This window comes from Hippichthys cyanospilos, chromosome 15 (genome assembly GCF_059441005.1).
Source record: "Hippichthys cyanospilos isolate Australia breed blue-spotted pipefish chromosome 15, RoL_Hcya_1.0, whole genome shotgun sequence".
In the NCBI taxonomy this organism is placed as follows: Eukaryota; Metazoa; Chordata; class Actinopteri; order Syngnathiformes; family Syngnathidae; genus Hippichthys; species Hippichthys cyanospilos.
The window spans coordinates 10644664-10666470 of NC_142383.1; the positions used below are offsets into that span (position 1 = coordinate 10644664).

Here is a 21807-nt window from a genome sequence, read left to right on the forward strand (position 1 = left end):
TGCAATTATTGCGATTACAATATTATTTTTCAGATTTTTATCAACCTAATGTTTATTACATCCCCCCAAGTGTTTCTGAGTTCTATTCTTTGCTGAAGGCAGCTGCGCTTGTTAAAAAAATATCAGTCTTGTAGTGAGATTGCATCATCATGAGTTCTCAGCAGCAATGATATCCATATTTGATAGCAAAACCTCACCACGTGCAGCCATTTATTTATTTATGTATTTACCTGTCTCCATGCACGCAATGTAGGTGCATACTATATACATGCAGGCTTGGTTTGATGTGGGGGTTATTTCTGTGGACATTGAAGGCTAAGACTGGTGATAGGCTTTGATCGAAGTGGCCACCAACCCCCTCCAAGGATGACAACACTGCTTGTCAGATTCTTCCTCTTTCTCCGGATTTCAGGTTATTGGTTGTGTCATTGTCTCTTTTTGTTTAGAACCCAGTAGTGTGTAAGGGCTTGTGTTTGTATGTGCTCTTGTCAGTCTTTTCTTGTATAGATGCACTACAGTTTACCGGGTAGCCATAGTTGTCACAAAAAGGTTAAGGTTACAATCCAACGATTTAATGGTTGCTGTCGTCTTTAGTTAACATGTTAGTAATTATGTCAAAGTCTAAACTAATCGTTTTTATATACATAGGCAGACGGCATTGTGTTTTCTTCATAACTTAGAGAAAGCTTCTGATTGCTTGAAATTTGAAACGCAGGTGTTCGTATTTGATGACTTCATTGGGACGACAACATTGCATTGTTGTCCTGTTTGCAAATATGATACATGTACCATTCTACAACATACAGTACAAGCAGATTCAAGTTACAAACCACGTTAAAACTGGGGTAGTTTTTCTTCTGTGGTAATGTTATATTACTGAGTGTAGCAAACCTCTTTATTGCACTCAAATGGTCCTGGAAAATGACCAAATGGTGTGAAAATGGCTCTAAAGTAGCAATTGTGTTGCTATAGCCCTTCTTCTTCCAATTCTTGAGTTGAATTGACTAGATGGAAAAGAGCATGGTTTAGACATTAAACTAGAAAGGTGGATAGCTGGCAAGTTAATGGATTTCTCTAGTATGAAGGTCATTGTAAGAATTGTTGTATTAAAATAAGTGAGTTTGTGTTGGAGAACCTGTCTCTGTTTTCAGTCATGCTTGGGTTCAGTCACTTCAAGTCACACCATATAACTCAAATTTTGTTTGAAAAGGCAGAAAACATTTTTAAGTCGTATGCTTGTTGTCAAAACCTTTAGTTCATTCAAAGGACAAGATGACAACAATGTATTCACCTGGATAGCCCTGCAGCACAATTAGATTTGTACTTTTGAATTTGAGGCAAAATACACTATCCTGATATTTGTGTGTGTGTGCGACCAAATTCCGGGTTTTACTGTCGTCGTGCACTTTTGGGAACCATTTTACTGGACCCTACAAGTGCATTATATCATTGGGATGCCCCAGAATTTCCTACTCAAAATACTTGAGAGGGCAAATACTGCCAATCCTATCTGTTTAGTTGCCAGACATTTCTCATAGGAATTATCGCTGCAGCTCTGACATAAATAAACAAAGCAAGTATTTGCTGTTGTGTGTCTCATGCTTACACAAGCAATCGTGTCTTTATTTGTCGTTTTGCAATAATGAGACACTTTTGAATATTAGAATAACTAAGCATACATTTGTTTTTGCCCTTCTCTCCCAGTAAAACTTGACTACCGACTGAACAGAACGGAAAGGTTTTTCAGTGGCATATGTAGCAAGGATGCTGCAATATACCCACAGTGGTTTTCTCTTTGAAAATGAAAAACCTGCACATTGTTGTCAAAAACAGAAGTATAAACAAATGTTTTAAATGGCCGGTAAAACTGGTTGTGTCTAATGTTAAACACTACATCTGATGAGAACAATCCGTCTGGAAATACCAATATATTATCATTCCACCATGAATCCATTTTTCTTCGATCTGTGGAAATCTCTTGAAGTATTGATGCGGATCCACTAAGGACCGTCTTCTCTGTCTCGCAATGATTTTTTTTTAAACCAAAAAAAGTCCTTATTTAAAAAAAAAAAAAAAAAGAAGAAGAATCCTTATTTCAGCTCCTTGTTTCTGTCGAAGCCCTCCTTTGCCAGTCTTCTCCATGCTGCCCCTTGGTGAGATCTGGTGCGCTGAGCTCCATAATGAGCCTCTGTCTGTTCAAGTTGACACAGAGAGCTGTTTGAGGCTGTGATGTGCCACTGGTGTAGGGCTTGGCTCTCCCTACAGACGTCTGGGTGCAGAATAGAGGCATTCCTTGCTCAAAATATAACCAACTGCTGTGGGGGATGGAAAAGGTTCTGACCTCCTTCAATGAAGTCCTGTTGCCTGGACATCACACGTGTGAAGGCTGTGTTTTTATGTAGAAGCTCTCCCTTAAACACGGGTAGCGAAATGAAAATACCTCAGGGTATGTGGGGCGAGGCTTACGCCACGCCACCTTTCAAATCATGGGCGATTTAGTCTTCAAAATTAACCTACCTTGTATGTTTGTGTGAGGAAATGTCACCTGCTAAGAATTTGTTTCATTCTGGATGATGAAACGTAATAAGTACACTTTAACATTTCCAAAGCATATAGTGTAGACATAATTGGCAGGCAAGCAGCAGGAAATCTCTCTATTTTTGCAAATGTGCACTCATACTGTCAAAAAACACAGAGTACAAACACATGCACAAAAGTGAAAAGAGCAAGAATACTCCTGCTTTGTGTCAAGATTGTAAATCTTGTGTGTGTGCATTGCAGCCACAGTGACGTCACACATCATAAACACGTATCAAATGATACTGTCATGTGAGGAGCAGAATTTGGACCGAGAAGCAGACAGGACATGGAAAATGAAAATTAGAAAGTGTTTATGCACAGATATCCAACATAACCACAGCAAACATCAGAAATGAGACCCGGAAAAGTAGACTCAGAAACTAGATGCAGAAAACTCGACGGAAGGAAGTCAGCTTGACATCGATGTTCTGACATGTCGCTGAGAATCAAGACAATCATCCTATTTTATAAAATAAAGCAAACTGAACAATGGAAAGGCTAGAATGTACTCGACTGAAGATATATAAAAAAATACAAATGTACTACAATGGGGAATATTGACATGACAAAGGTGGGATACATAAAAATAGGACAAAATATTCTCTGTACCGCAACTGATATCACAGAAGTCTATATATATATATATATATATATATATATATATAATATATAAATATATATATATATAATTTTTTTTGTGATTTTCAAATAATACACATTATTATTCAAGAAACCAAGGTGTCACAATAAATGCAGCGTGAATAATAACAAGTTGAATATTCATTTTGCATTAAAAGCATTTAATGCCAATTGGGTGCTAAATGTCTATTGACTTTTGCCAAAAGCTCAAATTAGAAATTAACTGAGTTGATATCGTTTGTGTATTACGAATATTATTAATTTTTTGTATCATTGGCTATGTTCAAGTCATTTTTAATACAATTCGCTACAAAAAAGAAAAAAATGACAACAAAATGCCATGGTTCAACTCAGTTACTTGCTAGCAAAGGAAGAAATACTCACCCTCACGAGAGAGAATTATTCACCAGTAAAATGCACAGTAGTGGCCACCTATCTCTCAAGCCTTGGTCCAATCAGCATGCATTATTCTTTTTTTTTTTTCTACTCCGTCTGTTCATTCTTTTGAACACAGTGGTGGCATAGCCCAGAGCTTACATATACAGGCCACACATTTGCCTTGATCTCATTCTCACTTGTTTCCATGCATGCTGTTAACAGTGTTTTTCAAGTCAGGGACCGTGAAAACAGTTAGGGGAGAAAACTAAAGATGGGGAAGTAGGAAGTTGGCGTAAACACCACACACACTGTTACCATGGCGAAAGGTTACTAAACAAACAAACTGGTCTTCCATCTGATATGACACGACACTCAATTTTTGTGTCATAAAAATTTAGTGATGGTTAGTGTGATGGGATCGTGCAAGACGTTTGGAACGCCATGAGATTTCTCATCCCTGCCTAACACGAGATCTATTGTCTTTTGGCTGTTGTTTTTGCATTTGGGCACACAAGAGATTCTGCTGCTTTTTAATGCTCTGCGCTACCTGTTACAGCTCTGCATGACAGTAAAACACGTAGCCAAATATGGTTATATGGACAAATTCAAAATAATAAACCTTACCATACCAAATAATATATGAACACAAATGCCTTGATATGCTTTAATTTTTAATCTGTTCCGGGCTGCTTTACTCTGCCTACTGCTCGAACCGTTGTTCCCAGTGTGATTTGCTTTTCCTGATATAAACCACTCATCGTTGTTCTGAATTTTTGTTCAAATGCAAATTCAATTGCTAAAAACAAAACATAATCATGCTGACATGTTATTGTACGGTGCATACATTAGCCATTAGCTAGCTCTTGGGTTCAGTCGCCAATTCAATTTCCAAACAAATAACATAATCATGCTGACATGTTATTGTACAATACGGCGCGTAAATTAGTTGTTAGCTAGCAGCGCTCAAGGGTTCCCAAGAGTAGTCAGATTACTTTTTAATGGCAGTTTATCAGATGTAGATGACGTAAAGACTGACAGCCTGAGAGTTGCTGTTCCTACTGATCACTTTTGAACAACCCAACCGGGCTCAAATGTGCGTTGTGTGTTTTTGAAGTCATTTTATCTTGTTCACCAAAAATTATGGTAAGTGGCTGGTCGAAAATCTCTGTTCATATCCATGAAAAATATAAACATGTTGATTGTCATAATATTATTAAAGTTGGTCATTCATAATTATGTGCTATTTGGTTTTCGTTTTCACATTTGTTGTTTACTGAGGCATGAAAAAAAATCTATTTTTATCTGAATAACAAAAGACTCAACAGTTGCAGCCCTACAGGACAACTACAGAAAGCTCCCATTTACTTTTTACTACATTTACTATTTTTTTGGTTATCCAGTTGAAGAAATGGATGGTCAAAAATTAGCAGACAAGACAGTTTTCTTAGCTATTATGTTTACATGTGTATGCTAGATTTGCATTTGCCTCCCTGCTCATAAAAAAGTAAACATTTTGAAAACAGAAACATTTATATAAGGCGCTATTTATTGTTACAAATGTTCTCTTTCTCCTGGACTCCGAGACACCGAAAGTTTGTGTCTCATCCCACTCAATTAAATATTTAGCAAAAAATATTGTTTCTTTGGCTACTAGAACCCATATTTTCAGATGCTATATAACCATAAACATTTATACACCAGAGCCCACTGAGCAGAATATACTTGAATGTGGTCAGCCCACTTCAGCATGAAATGCATTCTCTCCTCTGAGAGAATAATAATAAGACATAAGTTCTTTGGAAACAGGGCCGTGGGCTGTCAAATCTCGACTGATATGATCATCGTCAAAAAAAAAGCCCTTCCTCCCACCTTTTAACACACTTTCAGCTTCCCTCTGTTCAAACCAAACGCTTCCCACTTAACATGTAATTCCCACCTCATCAAACTATGCGGCCTCCCTCCACATCCATATATTATTCCTTTGTAGTCAACTATTTTTTTTACTACTTTTTTCACCACCAGATGCTTTCACTTTAATGGAAGACAGCATCCTCTTTGTTTTTGTTCTCACGTTCCCAGCAGTGTTACTTTTGACAGTTGTTATTTTACCGTGTGTTCACAGTTATAGCTGCATGGATTTTATTTGGGTTTATTTGGGGTTTTCATTTCTATAACTCAGTTGAGGTTACAGTATTTGGTTAATCATATTTTTATATTACTATTTACTGCAGTTTTCCAGCAGATTATTTTTTGATGCATTACACCAGTATAATGCTCATCTTGTCAGTTTAGGAGCACATCCACCTCACAAGGTCTCCCTTCCTAACACACACACACACACACATCACATGTTTGATCTTCAGCCCCATGCTGTGTCCCCCCCCAACGTTTGATACAGTAGTCAGAGTTTCTTAGTTTCACTGCCTTACTTCCATTTCCGCAGTGAAAGGTTACCGTCAGGTCACTGGTGTTACTGTGATTTTGTCAACATTTTTTACACTTCATGCCATCAGCGTTTTTCATTTTCATTTGCAGTTACGGATGTGTTTAGATTTCCTTTATCCAATAATCCAACGTCCTGTATAATTATTTAAAAAACAGACTTTGCATAAATTCTGTTATTGGCCAGCAGTTTGGTATAGAATTGCCTCTAGCATACACACGGAATGTGTCTTGTGTGTCAAAGTACCTCCTTGATCCAAGAGATGAAGTCGGACTTCGTGTTTTTCCCTCTCCCTCCTCCGGGCTTATTCACACTTTGTCTCTGTCAGCAGTGTGTTAGATGGGGAGAAATGTCACCCCTGCACTCATCCACCTTAGCATTTGGATTTTAGCCTTTAAACTCGCTGGGTGTACATCTACCAAATTCTTCTGTTTGTCATCTCTCTTCTCAGCAATAGATCTCAAGAAGACATTTGAAAGCATTTGTTTGTATGTTTCATATATTAAAGCAAAATAAAGCACATTTATTTCCAGAGTATCTATCAAAATCTTTCTAAATCTCGACCCTCACTGATTTTGAGTGTGATTCTAATCTATTCCTTTAGGCATGTTGTATTCAAGTTGTGTTCTGTGCAAAAGTGAGAATAGTTCATATAAGTGAAAAAAATACATAAAAAAAACAGAAGTAGTCCAGTGTTATACATAGCGGTCATCTATGGCCATGCAATATTTAAGCATGCACTCATCCTTGAAATTCTGCCCAAATATGTAGTTTATGCTCTCGCCATATCCACCACGTTGGTTTGCGTGTGACCATGACCTGCTATTTTTGTTGGACACATGCTCACGTTGCAGAATAACGGCAGCATTTTGAACAAAATGCTGTATGTGGTCAAGTACCTAATGTACTCGTGGTTGACACCCTGAGAATACTTGTGGACAGTCTGTGTTGATCCATCCCATATAGACTGAGAGTAAATAATGTATTAGAAACTGGCCTATTTACAGCTACATGAACAATATTTCTAAGCACCATTATTGCGTATAGGGCATGCAGCATGTGATGAATATTTTAACAGCAGAGTAAGAATGATCTTTACGGAAAACCAGGATCTGTTTCAAGTGTTGTTTTCATATTGAATATCTCACATTCATCAGGATATGAAACCCTGTTAGTTTGATTAGAGTGCCAATGTTGCAGAAGTACTTTGTGTAATGTCAATTGTAATATTGATCTGTGAAATGACCTAATCAAGACTTTGATATACGTATTAGCTATTTATTGATGAATTTGTAATGGAAAAAAGTAAAGGTTTATATTTGAAGAAATTTTAAGCTCAAATGTTCTCCAGTTCTAGGATAAGCCTCATAGGGCTTGACAATAAAGTGTGTTAATTTATTAGATTTCGCATATTTATTCTAATTTCTAATTTGAAAAATGGATACGTTGTAAATTTGAAGTTGTGCTCAAGTGGAAGAATGCTGAATGGGAGGTTTACAGGATATGGTTATTATAGTCCCCAAATATGACAATTAAGCAAGTTGTGCACAAACTATGAGTAGCTATGTTAAAACATAAAATCATTTCATACATTATTGTCTGAACATTTTACAACAAACAAAATAAATGTTTTTAGGTTTATTACTTCAGTTAAAATCAGAATTATGAGAAAAAAAATGATTTTGTCAAATCAACTAGCACTGAAAATAAGTCAATATTTCTTCAATTTCAATTTGACTTCCATACATAAGACACACCTGATTAAAAGGCACATCGTCGATGTTTGAAAAAAAAATAAAGGATCTGAAATGCGACATACGGTACTTGTTTCGTCTAGTATCAATATTGATGCAATTAGTATACCATACTTGGTATTTGATTGACCGGCAAGCCAATCCAGTAAGCTTACCATCTCTCACCTAAAGTAAACCTAATGAGAAGAAGCAGTAGAGAAAATGAATGGACGGTTGATTGATCCTCTCAATATTTTGTTACAGTGCAAGTCATATGAATTTTATGTTTTACCTCACCACCTTGATTATATTTGTGGGTTTTCACAGTGATTTATATGTGATCTTAAAAGTTATGAGCATCTTGTGTTTAGCTGTCAAAAACTTGATTTCTTTAGAGGCTCCGTCTATTGTAGATTTTAATACAGACGCGACGTTAGTTTCAATATGATTATTATGGTTTCATTGGGGTTACACATGTTTCGTGTCCATGAGCAGTGGTTTCATTCACTCATAGATGAGTTCATTACTAGAGGATGAACTGTCAAAGCATGTTCACAAAAAAAAAAGTTGATTTACTTATTCTGTGCAAAACAAGTGCAAACTGCAGACATTTGCATTTGCTTTAATCAAGTATTCAGGTGCTGATTTGAACAGAACGCCTCCCCATGATGCAGGTGGCTTCACTTTGCCTTCCATCTATCAGGAACATTAGGTGTCTCAGAGACTTGGTTTTTACAGCAGCGGAGTAAGGAGCGCAAAGCCTCTCTAATGGATCTGTTTTGTTCAGTTAAAAAAAAGAGCCACTGGATGCATGTTGAACTATCTGAATTGGAAGGCTTTTATTTTCTTTTTGAACAGCAAGTGTGTTTTTTTTTTTTCCTTTCATATAGTTTACTTGACCATAATTAGGAAAAAATATGAATAAATAAATGGAACTGCACAGTTGAAATAGGACAAAACACTAATGTTAAGAGAACTGGTTCCCGAAGCTTTTCAGTAATGTACGCTTTGTAAAACACTTTTTTTTCTGGTAAGTATTGCCTAACCAGTGCAAGGAACAGTTGGGAAAAAAAAAAGGACTTCAAGCGTTGGACCTACATCTGTAGTGTTATGTTTAGGTATATTTTATTACTAGGTGTTGCATCATCTGTTTCATTTCGGGCTCTCACTGTTGGAATTGTGTCAGTGACACTATACATCTGTATAAAACTTACCTTAGAACAAAAACGTACAACATATTCCAAAGGGGTACATTATACCACCATTTAGCAATAACTTGCTTCATGTTCCAACTAATTTGCTCTTAATTTAAAAAGTATAATGCACTGATTGTGCTACAGCATTAAAAGCATTTAATTACATGTGTTAATATCTGCATAGCTCCTTTAAATTCTCACATATACCTATTTGAGAAATTCTGGTTTATAAAAAGAGAACATTTCTACAGCTCTGAAAGATATATCCTACTGTTCTACCAAAGGTATACCGAATATAACCGACATATATTCTAAAGAATCATCAACGTTAGTCCCCTATTGTTTGGTGAACAATCCAAGGTGTACCCCAATGGTTGGTAATGTGTACATGAAGTATTTCAAAGTAAAAATAAATAAATAAAACCATTTTTTGCCCAACTGAAGAAGGGATTTAATTCATCTATATCTCTGAACTGCAGTGAGTCAGATTAGAAGACACTGGTGGATTCATCCACTAATAATACTCCTCTATAGACAGCAGAGCAAGACGAGTAACCAACAGAGGGAAAGTCATCCACTTGTCTATGAAAGTGGACACGGATAAGCTTTAAACTCTGGAGAGGAAAAGTCAAAATTTGGGGCACCACAGACTCTGCAGGAATATGAATAGCCAGTAATAGCAAATAGCGATCTTGATTTAATAGTCTTCTTGTGTTCATTATCCAGAAGATTTAAGAGTTAACATTCAGTATATGCAACGTTTGAAGTCATTATTGCTTGAGAGCAATGCGGTTACTCCCCTAAGACCATGCCATTAGTGGTGCTAAATGTGCAATAGTGAGAAGGAATTGATCTCCATTAAAAGCACCCTATCTTTATTAGCGCAACTGATTTTACGAAGCGGCAAGAAGTATGGACAAATAGCTTAATTACTAACATAAAAGAACTGGCATTGAAATTTACTTTGGCTTTTTCACCCTACTTAAGATTTTACTGTGTATTCAATATTTGTGACTTTATTAAGTTTGAGTAGACTAAAAAGATAAAGATGAATGTGTTTTAAAGAATGGCTAAATTGTATTGTAATTATTTTAATCAAGCTACCTAATGATATAATTTGGAGATATTTTTCCTCCAATTAAATGCTTTACTGTCCTGACTAAGTTCAATTCACTTCGCTGTTATGTGTACTCAATTCGAATTTGTCAAGTTTATCTGATTCCTTGACAAACTGGCATTTCGTAAATATTATGAAGCCTTAGTAACAATAAATGCAAATATTTTTTAGATTTACGTGGTTTATGTTCTCCATTCCCTTATCTTTTCTAACAGAGGAGTGTGACCAGCCGACCTATCCCAAAAGGGCAACTGGATTATGGTTTTTGGTTAATCCCATTCATTCTCGCAATACTCTCGCTTGAACAGCCGTGTACTGGGCCGTCATCGGCACAAAAAAACAGCTGGCTAAGGTGCCCTGATGTGATAAGAATTATTATTAACCACATCAACAGTATTCCACCATTAAAGCAAATCCAGTTTCCTTCCGCGATCCCCATTTTGCCCTTTATCAGTATAACCTCCTTAAAGCCGTGTCTCACCAAGGGGTGTTTTTGTTAGGGATCAACTTTAATATACTCCCCACAGTGGGCATTTCTGAAATCCAATTCAAAAAAGCATTTACAAATGTTTTCAAAGCAACCTAACATCAAAATTGAGCTGGCATCCTAGTTGGGAATCAGAGTTGTATAGTGTCAACAATTTTGTTCAAACTACCATTTCTTACCTTTGGTTGAAGATACTGTGACAGTTGACTGGTTTATTCCTATGACACCATATGTTTTATCTTTGATTATTCTTGCTGTGAGTTGAGTAAATGACTAAGCACTCTAATTGCACACATTTTGCTTGTAGTGACAGTTTTCTTTTTGTCGCCCTTCCACAACTGGCCAGCAAAGGCTGTATAAAAAGCTAATGGATTGGGTGAAAGCAGCCAGCTGTCTGCTCTTGAACCGTGTGCTGCACATGTTTTATGGTCATTTTTGCAGTGGCACCACAAAGGGTTAGCTTTTAGATGACATATATGTAAGGCTAAATTATTGCTGTGCTTCTCATTTTTGGTTCAAAATATTGATTTATTAAAAAGAGTTATTGGTGACAATAAATTGTACAGCCTTTTGAAGTAATCAAACTTAAGACTGAACAGGATCACACCATAGGAGCTGGACCCACTGCGTTGAGCTCGATAGAGTTGACATATAAGCATATATATTTATACATTTTCTTCCGTCTTCTTTTGAAAGTTATACAAACAAAAATGGCCTGTTTTGAAGGCTGCTGCTTGTTGCAACAGTGCTTGTTACTGTAAAACATTTTGCAAACATATCTTGGCTCACTGTCAATCTTCGTCATATGAAATTACGGTTTGCAAATTGAGTTAACTTTACATCAACCAATATGGTCATACTTTACATCAACAAATATGGTCATACTGTACATTCTCGATAATGTCGGTGAGAAAGTGTGTCCTGCGCGATGCAACAAAGTAAAAGACCTGGTAGCACCAGTATAACATTACAGTAGTGTAGAGCCATTGTATAACTGTCTTGCTCAGCATAGAAATATATTTGTGTGTTCATTTTCATGATAACATGGTGTAATTGCCCTCTTGTTTTGGGTCGTGGTTGTCAAGGCCCACTGAACGTCTGTCCCTTTCTTCTAGCTGGTATCTGGAATTAAAGTTTGAAAGTTTTGTAAGTCGTGCTCTATATACTGGGAGGAGTGACATGTTTATTCATTTATTTATTTATTTTTAGCAGTGCTAAGACAAAAAGACAAAATCTGAAATGCAGTGTGAAAATCAGCGGCGGACTGATGTCTGATACCAGCATTACATGTCTTGCGTATCACTTGCAGATAATGAAGAAACAAGCTAACACTTCTCACACCCAAGCTTTTTCCAAATAAGACGATTTCTAAAGGAAATATATTTGCAGGTTTGTTATTTTTGCTCTAACACAATTTATTCAAGGCAACCGTGTGAAAGGCGTTTTCACAGCTTGATATCACTCCCTCACGCTGGTTTGTCAGCTGTCACTGTGCTGTCAGTTATTTAATCACCTTCCGTGTTCAAACTCTTTTGAACATCAAGAGAGCCAGTCATCATCCTTCCACAAGTTTATCACAACGCCCAAGCCTCTCATTAACCTTGACTCGAACTCTTAACTACACCTTTGTGAAAATCATTTTGAAATCCATGTGGCAGATATATCAAGAGAGCAGCTTGTGTAATACTTAAAGAATTCACATACAGCACATATATACAGTGTATATATATATATATATATATATATATATATATACATATATATATATATCTATATATATATATATATATATCTATATATATATATATATATCTATATATATATATATATATATATATATATATATCTATATATATATATATCTATATATATCTATATATATCTATATATATATATATATATATATATATATATATATATATATATATATATATATATATATATATATATATATATATATATATATTGGCAATCCGTCAATCAGCTAACTCAAAGGCACTCCAAGAAGACACAGCAATCCTACAAGACATTGATTGGCTCCCTGCGCGAGGTGGATTTGAACTCGGTACCCTGAACTGTGAGGTGGCTGTTCCTCCACTGAGCCACCCCACCATATTATTCTTATTGTTATTATTATAATTACTACTGTTATTATTATTTCAATCATTACTGTAAACTGCACAAACTAACCAGGTGTTAAACCAACTATCGTTGTGGTAACTGAAATTGTAGCTCAGGTGTATTGTCACTCTTTTGGCATCAGAGAGGATCGCCCCCCTCAAAACAGAAGCATATGAGTAAGACATAAACAAATAGGGTGTAAAGAATACTATTAGTCATTGAAACGTATTTTTTGAAACAAAGGTCTCATTTAAAACAGCTTTGAAATAGTTTTTAATGTTTCATTCAATTTTTAGTCCTGGTTCTGTTGATGTTGGATAATCTAATATAGGCACATTTGAAGGTGTACTTGTGAGTTATTGCAATTAACAACTTAACAACAGCTGCTTATTCTATTGTTCTATACAAAGAACTTTGAATCATCTCAACAATAACTGTCAGACAAAAATACAGTGCATACACATTTTACATTACTTATACTGTATACATAGATTAACATTCTTGTATAAATTGTGTCCTTGCTCTTTGGTAAGCCCATTTAAGAAGATATAAAGTCATGTGTGCTCTGTGGGGTAAGTCACATTTTCTAGAATTATTGCAGTGATTGGGCTGTTTTTCGCTTTCCACCAACAATGTCCTATTTCCCCTTATGTCCACCTGTTTGACACCTGAATTAACATCCTTAAAGACTCCTCTCACTTTTGCATTTTTGCTAATATTGCATGCCCTGCAGGATCTAATGTGCCATTGATCTGTGAATGTCTCCGCACAAATGTGTACTCTACGCACAGCGTGTTGACCTTTGCGTATGCTGATACAGTCATGGCTGAAAGCCATGTATTACACAAGTGCACATAGGTGAGCGGGTTTGTGTGTGGCGACGTGGCGTGAAATGAGGCAGGTCATGGACATGGCCGCAGCACATTGGCAGATGCCGTCTTAGCCGATACGATCTATGGAGTACTATTTACACAAATTAGGCACTGTTGCCCCTCTACCATCAAGATCAAATCAATGTTCAAGGTCCTAAAACTAAACAAGCCTCACATTGATCTGCCCGACTTAATCACATCAATAATTCATATTACTGCTTGTAGAAAGTGTAGACAAAGTCATCGACTTTATGTGAACAGTTTCTAACTGTGATGTGATTTCTGTTTGTAAATTTTCAGTGTGGACTGAGTGCCCTCTGTAGGCTAACAGTTATTTTATGTGGCACCGATGTTAAATAGAGTCTTTAGGTTAACAACACTCATTTTGGCCCATAGGCCTGACCTGGGGCTTTTCTTGTACAGTGAAATCGGCTGTAATCAAGCGGATGGAAGCTCTGCTTTGAGGGGATTTAGTGCAATGTGGCAAGTGCCAATCTGACTGCAATCAGGATTTATGCAGGCCTGAGCTCCTGATGGCAATGAGCAACTTTTAACATGACCCTACGATTGGAGACTAATCATTTAGGATTTGTCACAGGAAGTGCAAGGGCCTACAGTGAATGCATTGGAGTAAAGTACCTCCCAGTCAAGTTTTCTCTTGCTTGCATTTCTTTTCAATACTTTGGGAAATGATTTCAAAAAAATATTTCTAATACATTATTACATCTTGATGAGCTTTCTTTTTGTTTTTTAATTGTTTCCAAAAGCATGTTTGCGGCATAACGGCTGACTTGACTCATCTTTCTACTGCACAAACGCTTTCTCCTGAGTCTACACAACAACAGGTGAACATTTGAAAGGCCAAAACTCCCAGAGGCAATAGGCCACAAACACACAGGCTCCACCAATGCTCTGATATCTGTCGATTATTTATGTTGGGCATGCAGGGCTCCCACTCAGCCATCTGTTCTCAGCTGGCATAAGCAGGCCAATACTGTTCCATCAAAGTGTGAAAACTTCATAAATATATCACACTATCAAGGCATGATTTATTGGAATAGAACCCCAATTGGGGAAATGAAAAATCAGAACGGATGACACTGGATCATATCCAAGATGCATCGATTTATGGTGCAAGTGTCATGACTGTTTCTTAAAGCAACAACGCATTGTTGGCCGTTATGGACTGCTAGTAGCTCTGGTCACATTTTCCATGTTTAATCAGATATAATCTGATGCATTTGCCGTCTGACTTGAGTCGGACTGACAAGACTGCATATGCATGGTGACCAGGGGATGCGTGTCTCTGAATGTCCTCTGGTTGGTTTCACAACCGAGACGTTGATTGTTTCTGCCTTGGACAGAGAACACATGTGGTCGGTCTGGCAGCATGTAAGGATGGAATATGTTTGCAAACACTTGCTCTCAACATATAGTTAATACGTACACCCCTTTGTGAAACCACCACAACTGAATTTCCAACTTGAAAGCGAACCCCCAGAGAGCCATTTGATGTCAGACCTTGTTGCATGTTTGCTCTCAATTCAAATGCTAATGTTGCATATTGCCAGAATGTAGACTTTACACATGAGTTTTGTTATGCGCAGCGTCAAATGTGGCTGAGGGGAATAGTACTGCAGTTACGCGTTGGATAAGGAAAAGTATTAGTTTGGGCTTTAGTAACCCAAGTTATCCCTCTGTTGTGTGCCTTTTTCGATATTCCTAGAGGGGTAAAAGAAGCTTTGGTCTCTGGCTAGCCACAGCGTTAAGACCCCCTGGGGAGAATGAGATGAGAGGGAAATTAATAACGTGTAAAGACTCCCAGGCTTTAACTGAACCACAGGATCAGGAAAAGGGTGTGGAGCATATATTGGAAGTAGGAAGGATCACTGAAACTGTGGCGGCCTGAAAAATCACAAAAAAGAAATTTGACACCAAAATGTTTTTTGAGTTTATGAGGGCATGCTTTGTTGAATGTAACAGAGACCATTGTTTTTACAGCTTTCTGATTTCATGGTATTTGAATTTAACTCTTGCAGTGCCAAGCGTTCTCAGAAAAGGCAGCCCCTAGAGTGACAGCTGATTTTAATAATTTTGACTCATCTTTCAAGGCCGATAGGATATTAAGTAACATGTCTTTCTAATATGGGTGGTACCATATGAACTTCTTTACCTTTAAAAATAAGCAAATACCCTATTTTTTGGACTATAAGCCGAAACGTTTCAATTTATGGAACAACTATGAAATAGAACTGAAAAGACTGATATACTGTCGCCATTATTTGGCCTATCACAAGACATACTTTGCCAGGGTGAGCAAATTTAAAGCTGATTGATCCCTTACACTATGCAAATCTATCTTGTTTTCTCTTGTTCTCTTTTGTCCGCCCCCACTTCCCCCAACTGCACGGCTCTCCATTGCTCTTTTGTTCCTTTAGGAACGCCACGTCATTCTAACCAGCATGAGCAATTCTGCAATCAAACTATCACAGTTAATCACAACAGATTGAGCCAATCGAGGCTCAATATTTGGTGGACCACTGTCCAGAGGTAGCAAATATTCATTCATTAAAAAATGTAGTTCACGAGAATTTCCGTCATTGGCACACAAGTTAAGTATTTTTACATGTCAAGACTTTCATCTCAGCAGAATTTAGCCGAGAGTTTTTATCTTCGATCACATGTTACAACCGGCACATTTTCCAGTAAAAATTAAACATAAATTGGAGCGACTAGTTCACTGTGGAAAAACGGCATCAACACATTTACATAATCAACATTGTCGACTATTCTTGGCAGCCCTAAGAGATATGAAAAAAATGTTTCAATATTTTTAACCAAGGTATTACTATTACTCAAGGACTTGTTTCAGCCCAAGATCTAATTGTCTATAAAATGCTCACACATCTGCTTCATATTCAATATGATCTCTTTTTTTTGTGACAAATAAAATAATCATCATTTAATCACTCGTCATATTGTGGGAACATATACTTCACATTCCCCAGCAAACAGATGGCAAATTAGCATTTGTTGTGATGTCACCAGGCTTCAGAAGAAACCAACGTTATGTTCATGACAGGCCTTTCACATCAAACACGAATTAAAAATTGACACTGTTACTTGCCTATTGTCAAGGATGCTCTAGATTTAATTTGAATAGACTTTTCCCTGTGATATGTGTAAGTCACCCTAACACGCTCAATGCTGGCACGCTCAAGTCTTGTCACCGCAGGCCAAGCAGGCTTTGGCCCTCCTCTGACCTCCCTGGATCTATGCCAGCAGTTTCACGGCCCAGCTGTGGTCCGCTTGAGCTGATCATCTGCCTGTCTGTCTAATTTAAATTCTTGCAGTTCGTGGTATGCCTTATGAGTCCTTTTGGGGTTTATTGTATTTGTAATTGTATATTGTATTGTAAGTATATTATTGATATAAACAAATATTGCACTCGTAATAGTTACGTAATGCCAACTTTCCAAAATGCATGAGTAAAACAAGAACTTTTTTTTATTCCTTTGTTGACCGAAAAACAAAAGTCATATTGCCTGCATGATGCTATTGTACTTAGCGGTGGACAAGCCCCATATTGGAACCGTTAAGAACGAACGTGACAAAGATGGGTTTAGCCATGCCGAAATAATCACTTAATTGGACGCTGAGTCAAAGCTTTGTTTAGGTTTCGCATCTCGGTGTTTGTGTGTAAAGGTGATGAATACATACTCGATGCAGTCGACCTCGAAAGCAGCTTGTTAAACATACAATCAGCGTGTATGAGGGCACTCAAGACAATTAGCTCCTAAGTGGTGGCCTTTGTCCTTTCACATTGAATGATCAAAATGCCCCCAGCTTTGAGATGAAGAGGCTGCGGATGATGCACCTGCCGAGCAAAAGTGGTTGAGACAACAATTTTCTCCTCTTGTTTGAGGAGTCATCTGGCTTTGACACGGTATTGTAAGCTGAAACACACCCACGAGTGGTTAATGAGGCGTCAGAAGCAAGGTTTCTGATCTGGAGGGTTTGTGTGTGTGTACGTTCTGTGTGTGTGGGTTGGTGTGTGGCGATTCCCTCGTTGTCCTAAACTTGGCATCTCTATGCCGTGCAAGCACGCCATCTGTAGTTCTGAGCCATAAAGTAAACTCTTGCATGAAATTTAAAGGTGGCATTTAATCATATTGATTGAAAATAAACATTGTAGGACTAAATTACTTTGAGCAATTTGGCAACAACTAAACAAGAATCCACAAATGAACTAATTTGGCGCCAGGTATTTTCATATCCTTATTATTATTATCATTAAATACTGTATTTACGTACCTGTGATTGAATGTTTAGAATATGTAAAAAGAAACAAAATTGACTGCATCTTTGGGATTTAAGGTCTTTTCAAATATTTGTTTACCTGGTATTTTAAATATAAATGGTTAAATAAATAAATAAATAAATAGATATCTCAGGTTAAAAGTATGGACTACATCAAGACGTATAAATGTATTTAGTGTTGAATAGATAGATAGATAGATAGATAGATAGATAGATAGATAGATAGATAGATAGATAGATAGATAGATAGATAGATAGATAGATAGATAGATAGATAGATAGATAGATAGATAGAAGGGCCAAATACAGGTGCAATTTTAGGTAAACTTGCAGTCTCTTTGCATAAAGTGAGATTTCTACTCTGAACAAAGCAAACTTTTGAAACATATGCATATGGTACAGTAGTTCATCATCAGTATTATATTTATTCCCGACAGAGAAATATCATAAAACCTTGAATAAAGTGAGTTACCACCTTAATAAACATGACAATCAACAAAAAGTATAAAAGTCTCCAATTTATCGAATCTACAAATCAAGCCCTGTGGATGATGTACAACGGAATGTGATCATCAACCCCTATAATGAATTAATCGTGATTTATAGTTTGCAGTGGTTGAGAATTGCTGTGCTGACAGAAAGGCATCTCACTCACTGCTCAACTTAACTGTAACACTGACAGTTTTTAAAAAATACTCAGTATTTTCAGCTTTTTAAAAGCAGACAAGAATTAATATCTATGCTAAAGGCCAAACTACTTTTCTGTCCTCTTTCACATGTGCAACTAATCGAAACGCAATTCCTCACTTGATTCATTCACTCACAGAACAAAATGTCTGTCTCGTTCCGGAAAAGGAAGTTATTAGTATTCTCAATTCAAACGCCTGCTGGAATGGAGATATTAGGTTTTTTTTGTTTGTTTTTTTTTTTCCCCTGCAAGATCATCAATGGCGAGACCAAAGGCTGGAAAACAAAGATTTTGCGACTAAGATCACATTACGTCACTTCATAGCACTTACCAAGCAGATAATCAAATTGCTGAATATTTGCTTGTTAATTTAAATCACAGAGGAATCTGAATCTATATATACAGTATTCATTTTCTTACTTCTCCTTTTAACATCACTCTTAATATTGGGACCCATGGTTAACCAATTAAAGTTTGAATCAAGCACTAAAATTGACAATAAATACAATATTGTAAGCACTCACACGAGATCAAGTCTTAAGCATATCGGCATTTTAGCGACACTGTGACGCCGACCAATAGCAGACCAGCATTTTAGTGATGCATGCAGTGACGCATGTAGTGACGTAAGAGTGTGGTCTATCTGTCTATCTATGGGCTTGCTAATTGGATATCATTTGTCTCGGTGTGATGCAATTAACTGCTGTTTTGGACACAGCAGTGGACATAAATCAATAGGTAGGGTCTCAGAAAGGTATCTATGTTCTGCTCTGTTGCTATTACCTATTAACTATCAGCATCTCTGGAAATTTGCATTCTCTCAGAAAAGTACCAATTTATTGAAATGATTATGAAAAGTAAGACTTTTTGTTACTGTAGAATTGAAGATGACTAATGTGTCACATCGATAAGATTATGACCAAGAGTTGGCTTTTAAAACTATTTAATTGTAATGCTGACTAATACTTTTTGGTGAGGTTTTATGCTCATTTCTTTCTACTTTGGAATATGCACGTTTTTGTTTGTGTTTGAGAGATTATTATTCAATTCAAAATCTCTTGTTTTTGTGGATTAATCTTATCCACGTTGGCACAAGTCAACCTTTGCCCGCGGCTTTTCCAGATTCAACATGATGAATTGAATTAGTTTTGTTTTGATCCTGATTAAATTTGTTTCGTGTTTCTGAGCTTCCGTATCGAACATTATCAAGATTTATATTGACAGTGCTATGAATGAACTGGTATGATGTTAACTTGTAAGTGTTGTTTAAGAGATTTATCATTTCTCTTTCAGGTCATCTCTACTCTGTCAAGGATCTCCCACCATAGTATTGCACAAGTCAAGGGAATCAGGTAAATCTCATTTCTACCTCATGTTTTATTCTTAGAGTTTTGAAAGCGGGAGTTATCGCGTGGTTTGCACCTTTTTTTTTAAAGGTGCAGTTACACACAGTGCCAATTGTAAACTCTCATCGTGTTTGCTGCAAATTATTATTTCTTAATTGTCACCTGTGTTGTTGTGTTGCTTGCAAAATGCGAAATCACTAACCGTGATGTCTGACACCTTTTCAGTCAGATGACTTCAATGTGTGCCATTATTCTCATACAATAAAGAAACAGAGAAAGTAATTCACACTGCTTTTATCAGCCCTAAAATGGGCTTCTGATTCCTCTTCATTTTCTCAAACGGCTTGGAGCTCGGGAGCTACGGCGCCACATAAAAAGACATTTTATCTGTCTGAGTAATGAGTTGATGGCGAGCGCCCATTAGGAGTCACGCCAGGAAATGAAGGCAGAAGACAGTGACATAGAAAGGAAGCTCAGGTCTTCTGCTATTAATAAACACAAGTCAAACTGCTGGCTTCTGGCCGTTCACACTGCCTGTTTGCTGTGAGGTGATAAAATTAATGGTGTCTGCCCACAGTGGAAACTTATTTGCCTTAAAACTCTAATCCTGAGCTACGTTAAATTCCACCAATTCACATATCAATTAATTTGTACATTTTTAACTGAAAATTCTCTAGATGCTCATCAGGTGTTATTATCACAAGGGTTATGAGTCAGAGTGGAATGTAAGGTACCTTAGTAATTAACTTTTAAACCAAAACACAAGTTCCCTTAAACCCAGACCTGGGCAGGATGTAGCCCACGGGCCCATACAGTCTCTGACCGGTCCTCACAAAGGCATTATGAAGACAAAATAATGTTAAAAAAAAAAAAAAAAATAGCATGAAACTTTTATTTTGAAAATTTTGCTTTAAATTTTATTGGACTTTATGTGAAAGAAAAATGCACACTGCACCCATTTTTTCTTTGATTGCTGAGCAAATAGTGATTTAACATGTACAGTGCAGTAGGGCATGATTGAGATGGAATTTTTTTGAGGCAGATGTCAATGCAGAAAAAAATAGTGATCACTTTGTATGGCTTTCTTGCATTGCTTACCTCATTTTTGCTTGTAAAAAATAATTTGCTTTGTTCAGAAGCTAAAACTGTAATACATGTATATATGTATGTATTACAGTTTTAGCTTCTCAACTTGGGAGGTTTGGTGCCAGATAATTGCCCTGTTGTCTCAAATAATGCTTACAGAAAGCACATCAGGCACAACATTGATCTCTAAAGTGACCAGAGAGCTCGTGGCAACGTTAAGTCTCCCTATATCAATGCTCCAGACATGTCCATCGACATCCTGTCGAGGCCCATTGACCGTACCTTTGATGTGGGCTCAGTGCATTGTAGCCTTGGTAGTTCATGTATCTGTCAGTGGCATTGGTGATGCCAGCTCTACTTGGAAATGAAGACTTCCTGTTAGATTGCTGCCATCTGCTTTGTGCTGTCCCCTCTGTTCCTGAATGTGGGAATAGGCCCATGAAAAATTCAAAATACATCCGATGGGGGAGGGAAATGATTTCAACGCTTTAAACCAAATGTATTACCGTCTTACTAAGCCCTGCAAAAATGAGTGGACTTGACAAAAATTGCTTTAACCTCCACAATTATTTGCTCTTCACTTATATATATATATATATATATATATATATATATATATATATATATATATATATATATATATATATATATATATATATAAAAGTACAATAAATAGTGGCTACTATTTAATCTGTACAGTAGATTGTATAGTTGGTTCTATGTTTATTTGCCACTTTATACAGATATTTTCCAGGATTTTGCATTCAATATCTAACATCAGCTATTTCTACAGGAATTTTT

At 36.8% G+C, this 21807-nt stretch overlaps 1 protein-coding gene across 8 annotated transcripts in view; it reads left to right on the top strand.

Moving 5' to 3' along the window:
• The window catches only part of vav2 (vav guanine nucleotide exchange factor 2), a 154073-nt gene that overhangs the window by 87628 nt on the left and 44638 nt on the right, over positions 1–21807 (top strand). For all 8 annotated transcript variants that reach the window (XM_088435350.1, XM_088435356.1, XM_088435353.1 and 5 more), the window contains exon 3: positions 19868–19926. In XM_088435350.1, coding sequence (XP_088291476.1) covers positions 19868–19926 — 59 coding nt within the window. The remainder of the gene's footprint in view (positions 1–19867; positions 19927–21807) is intronic.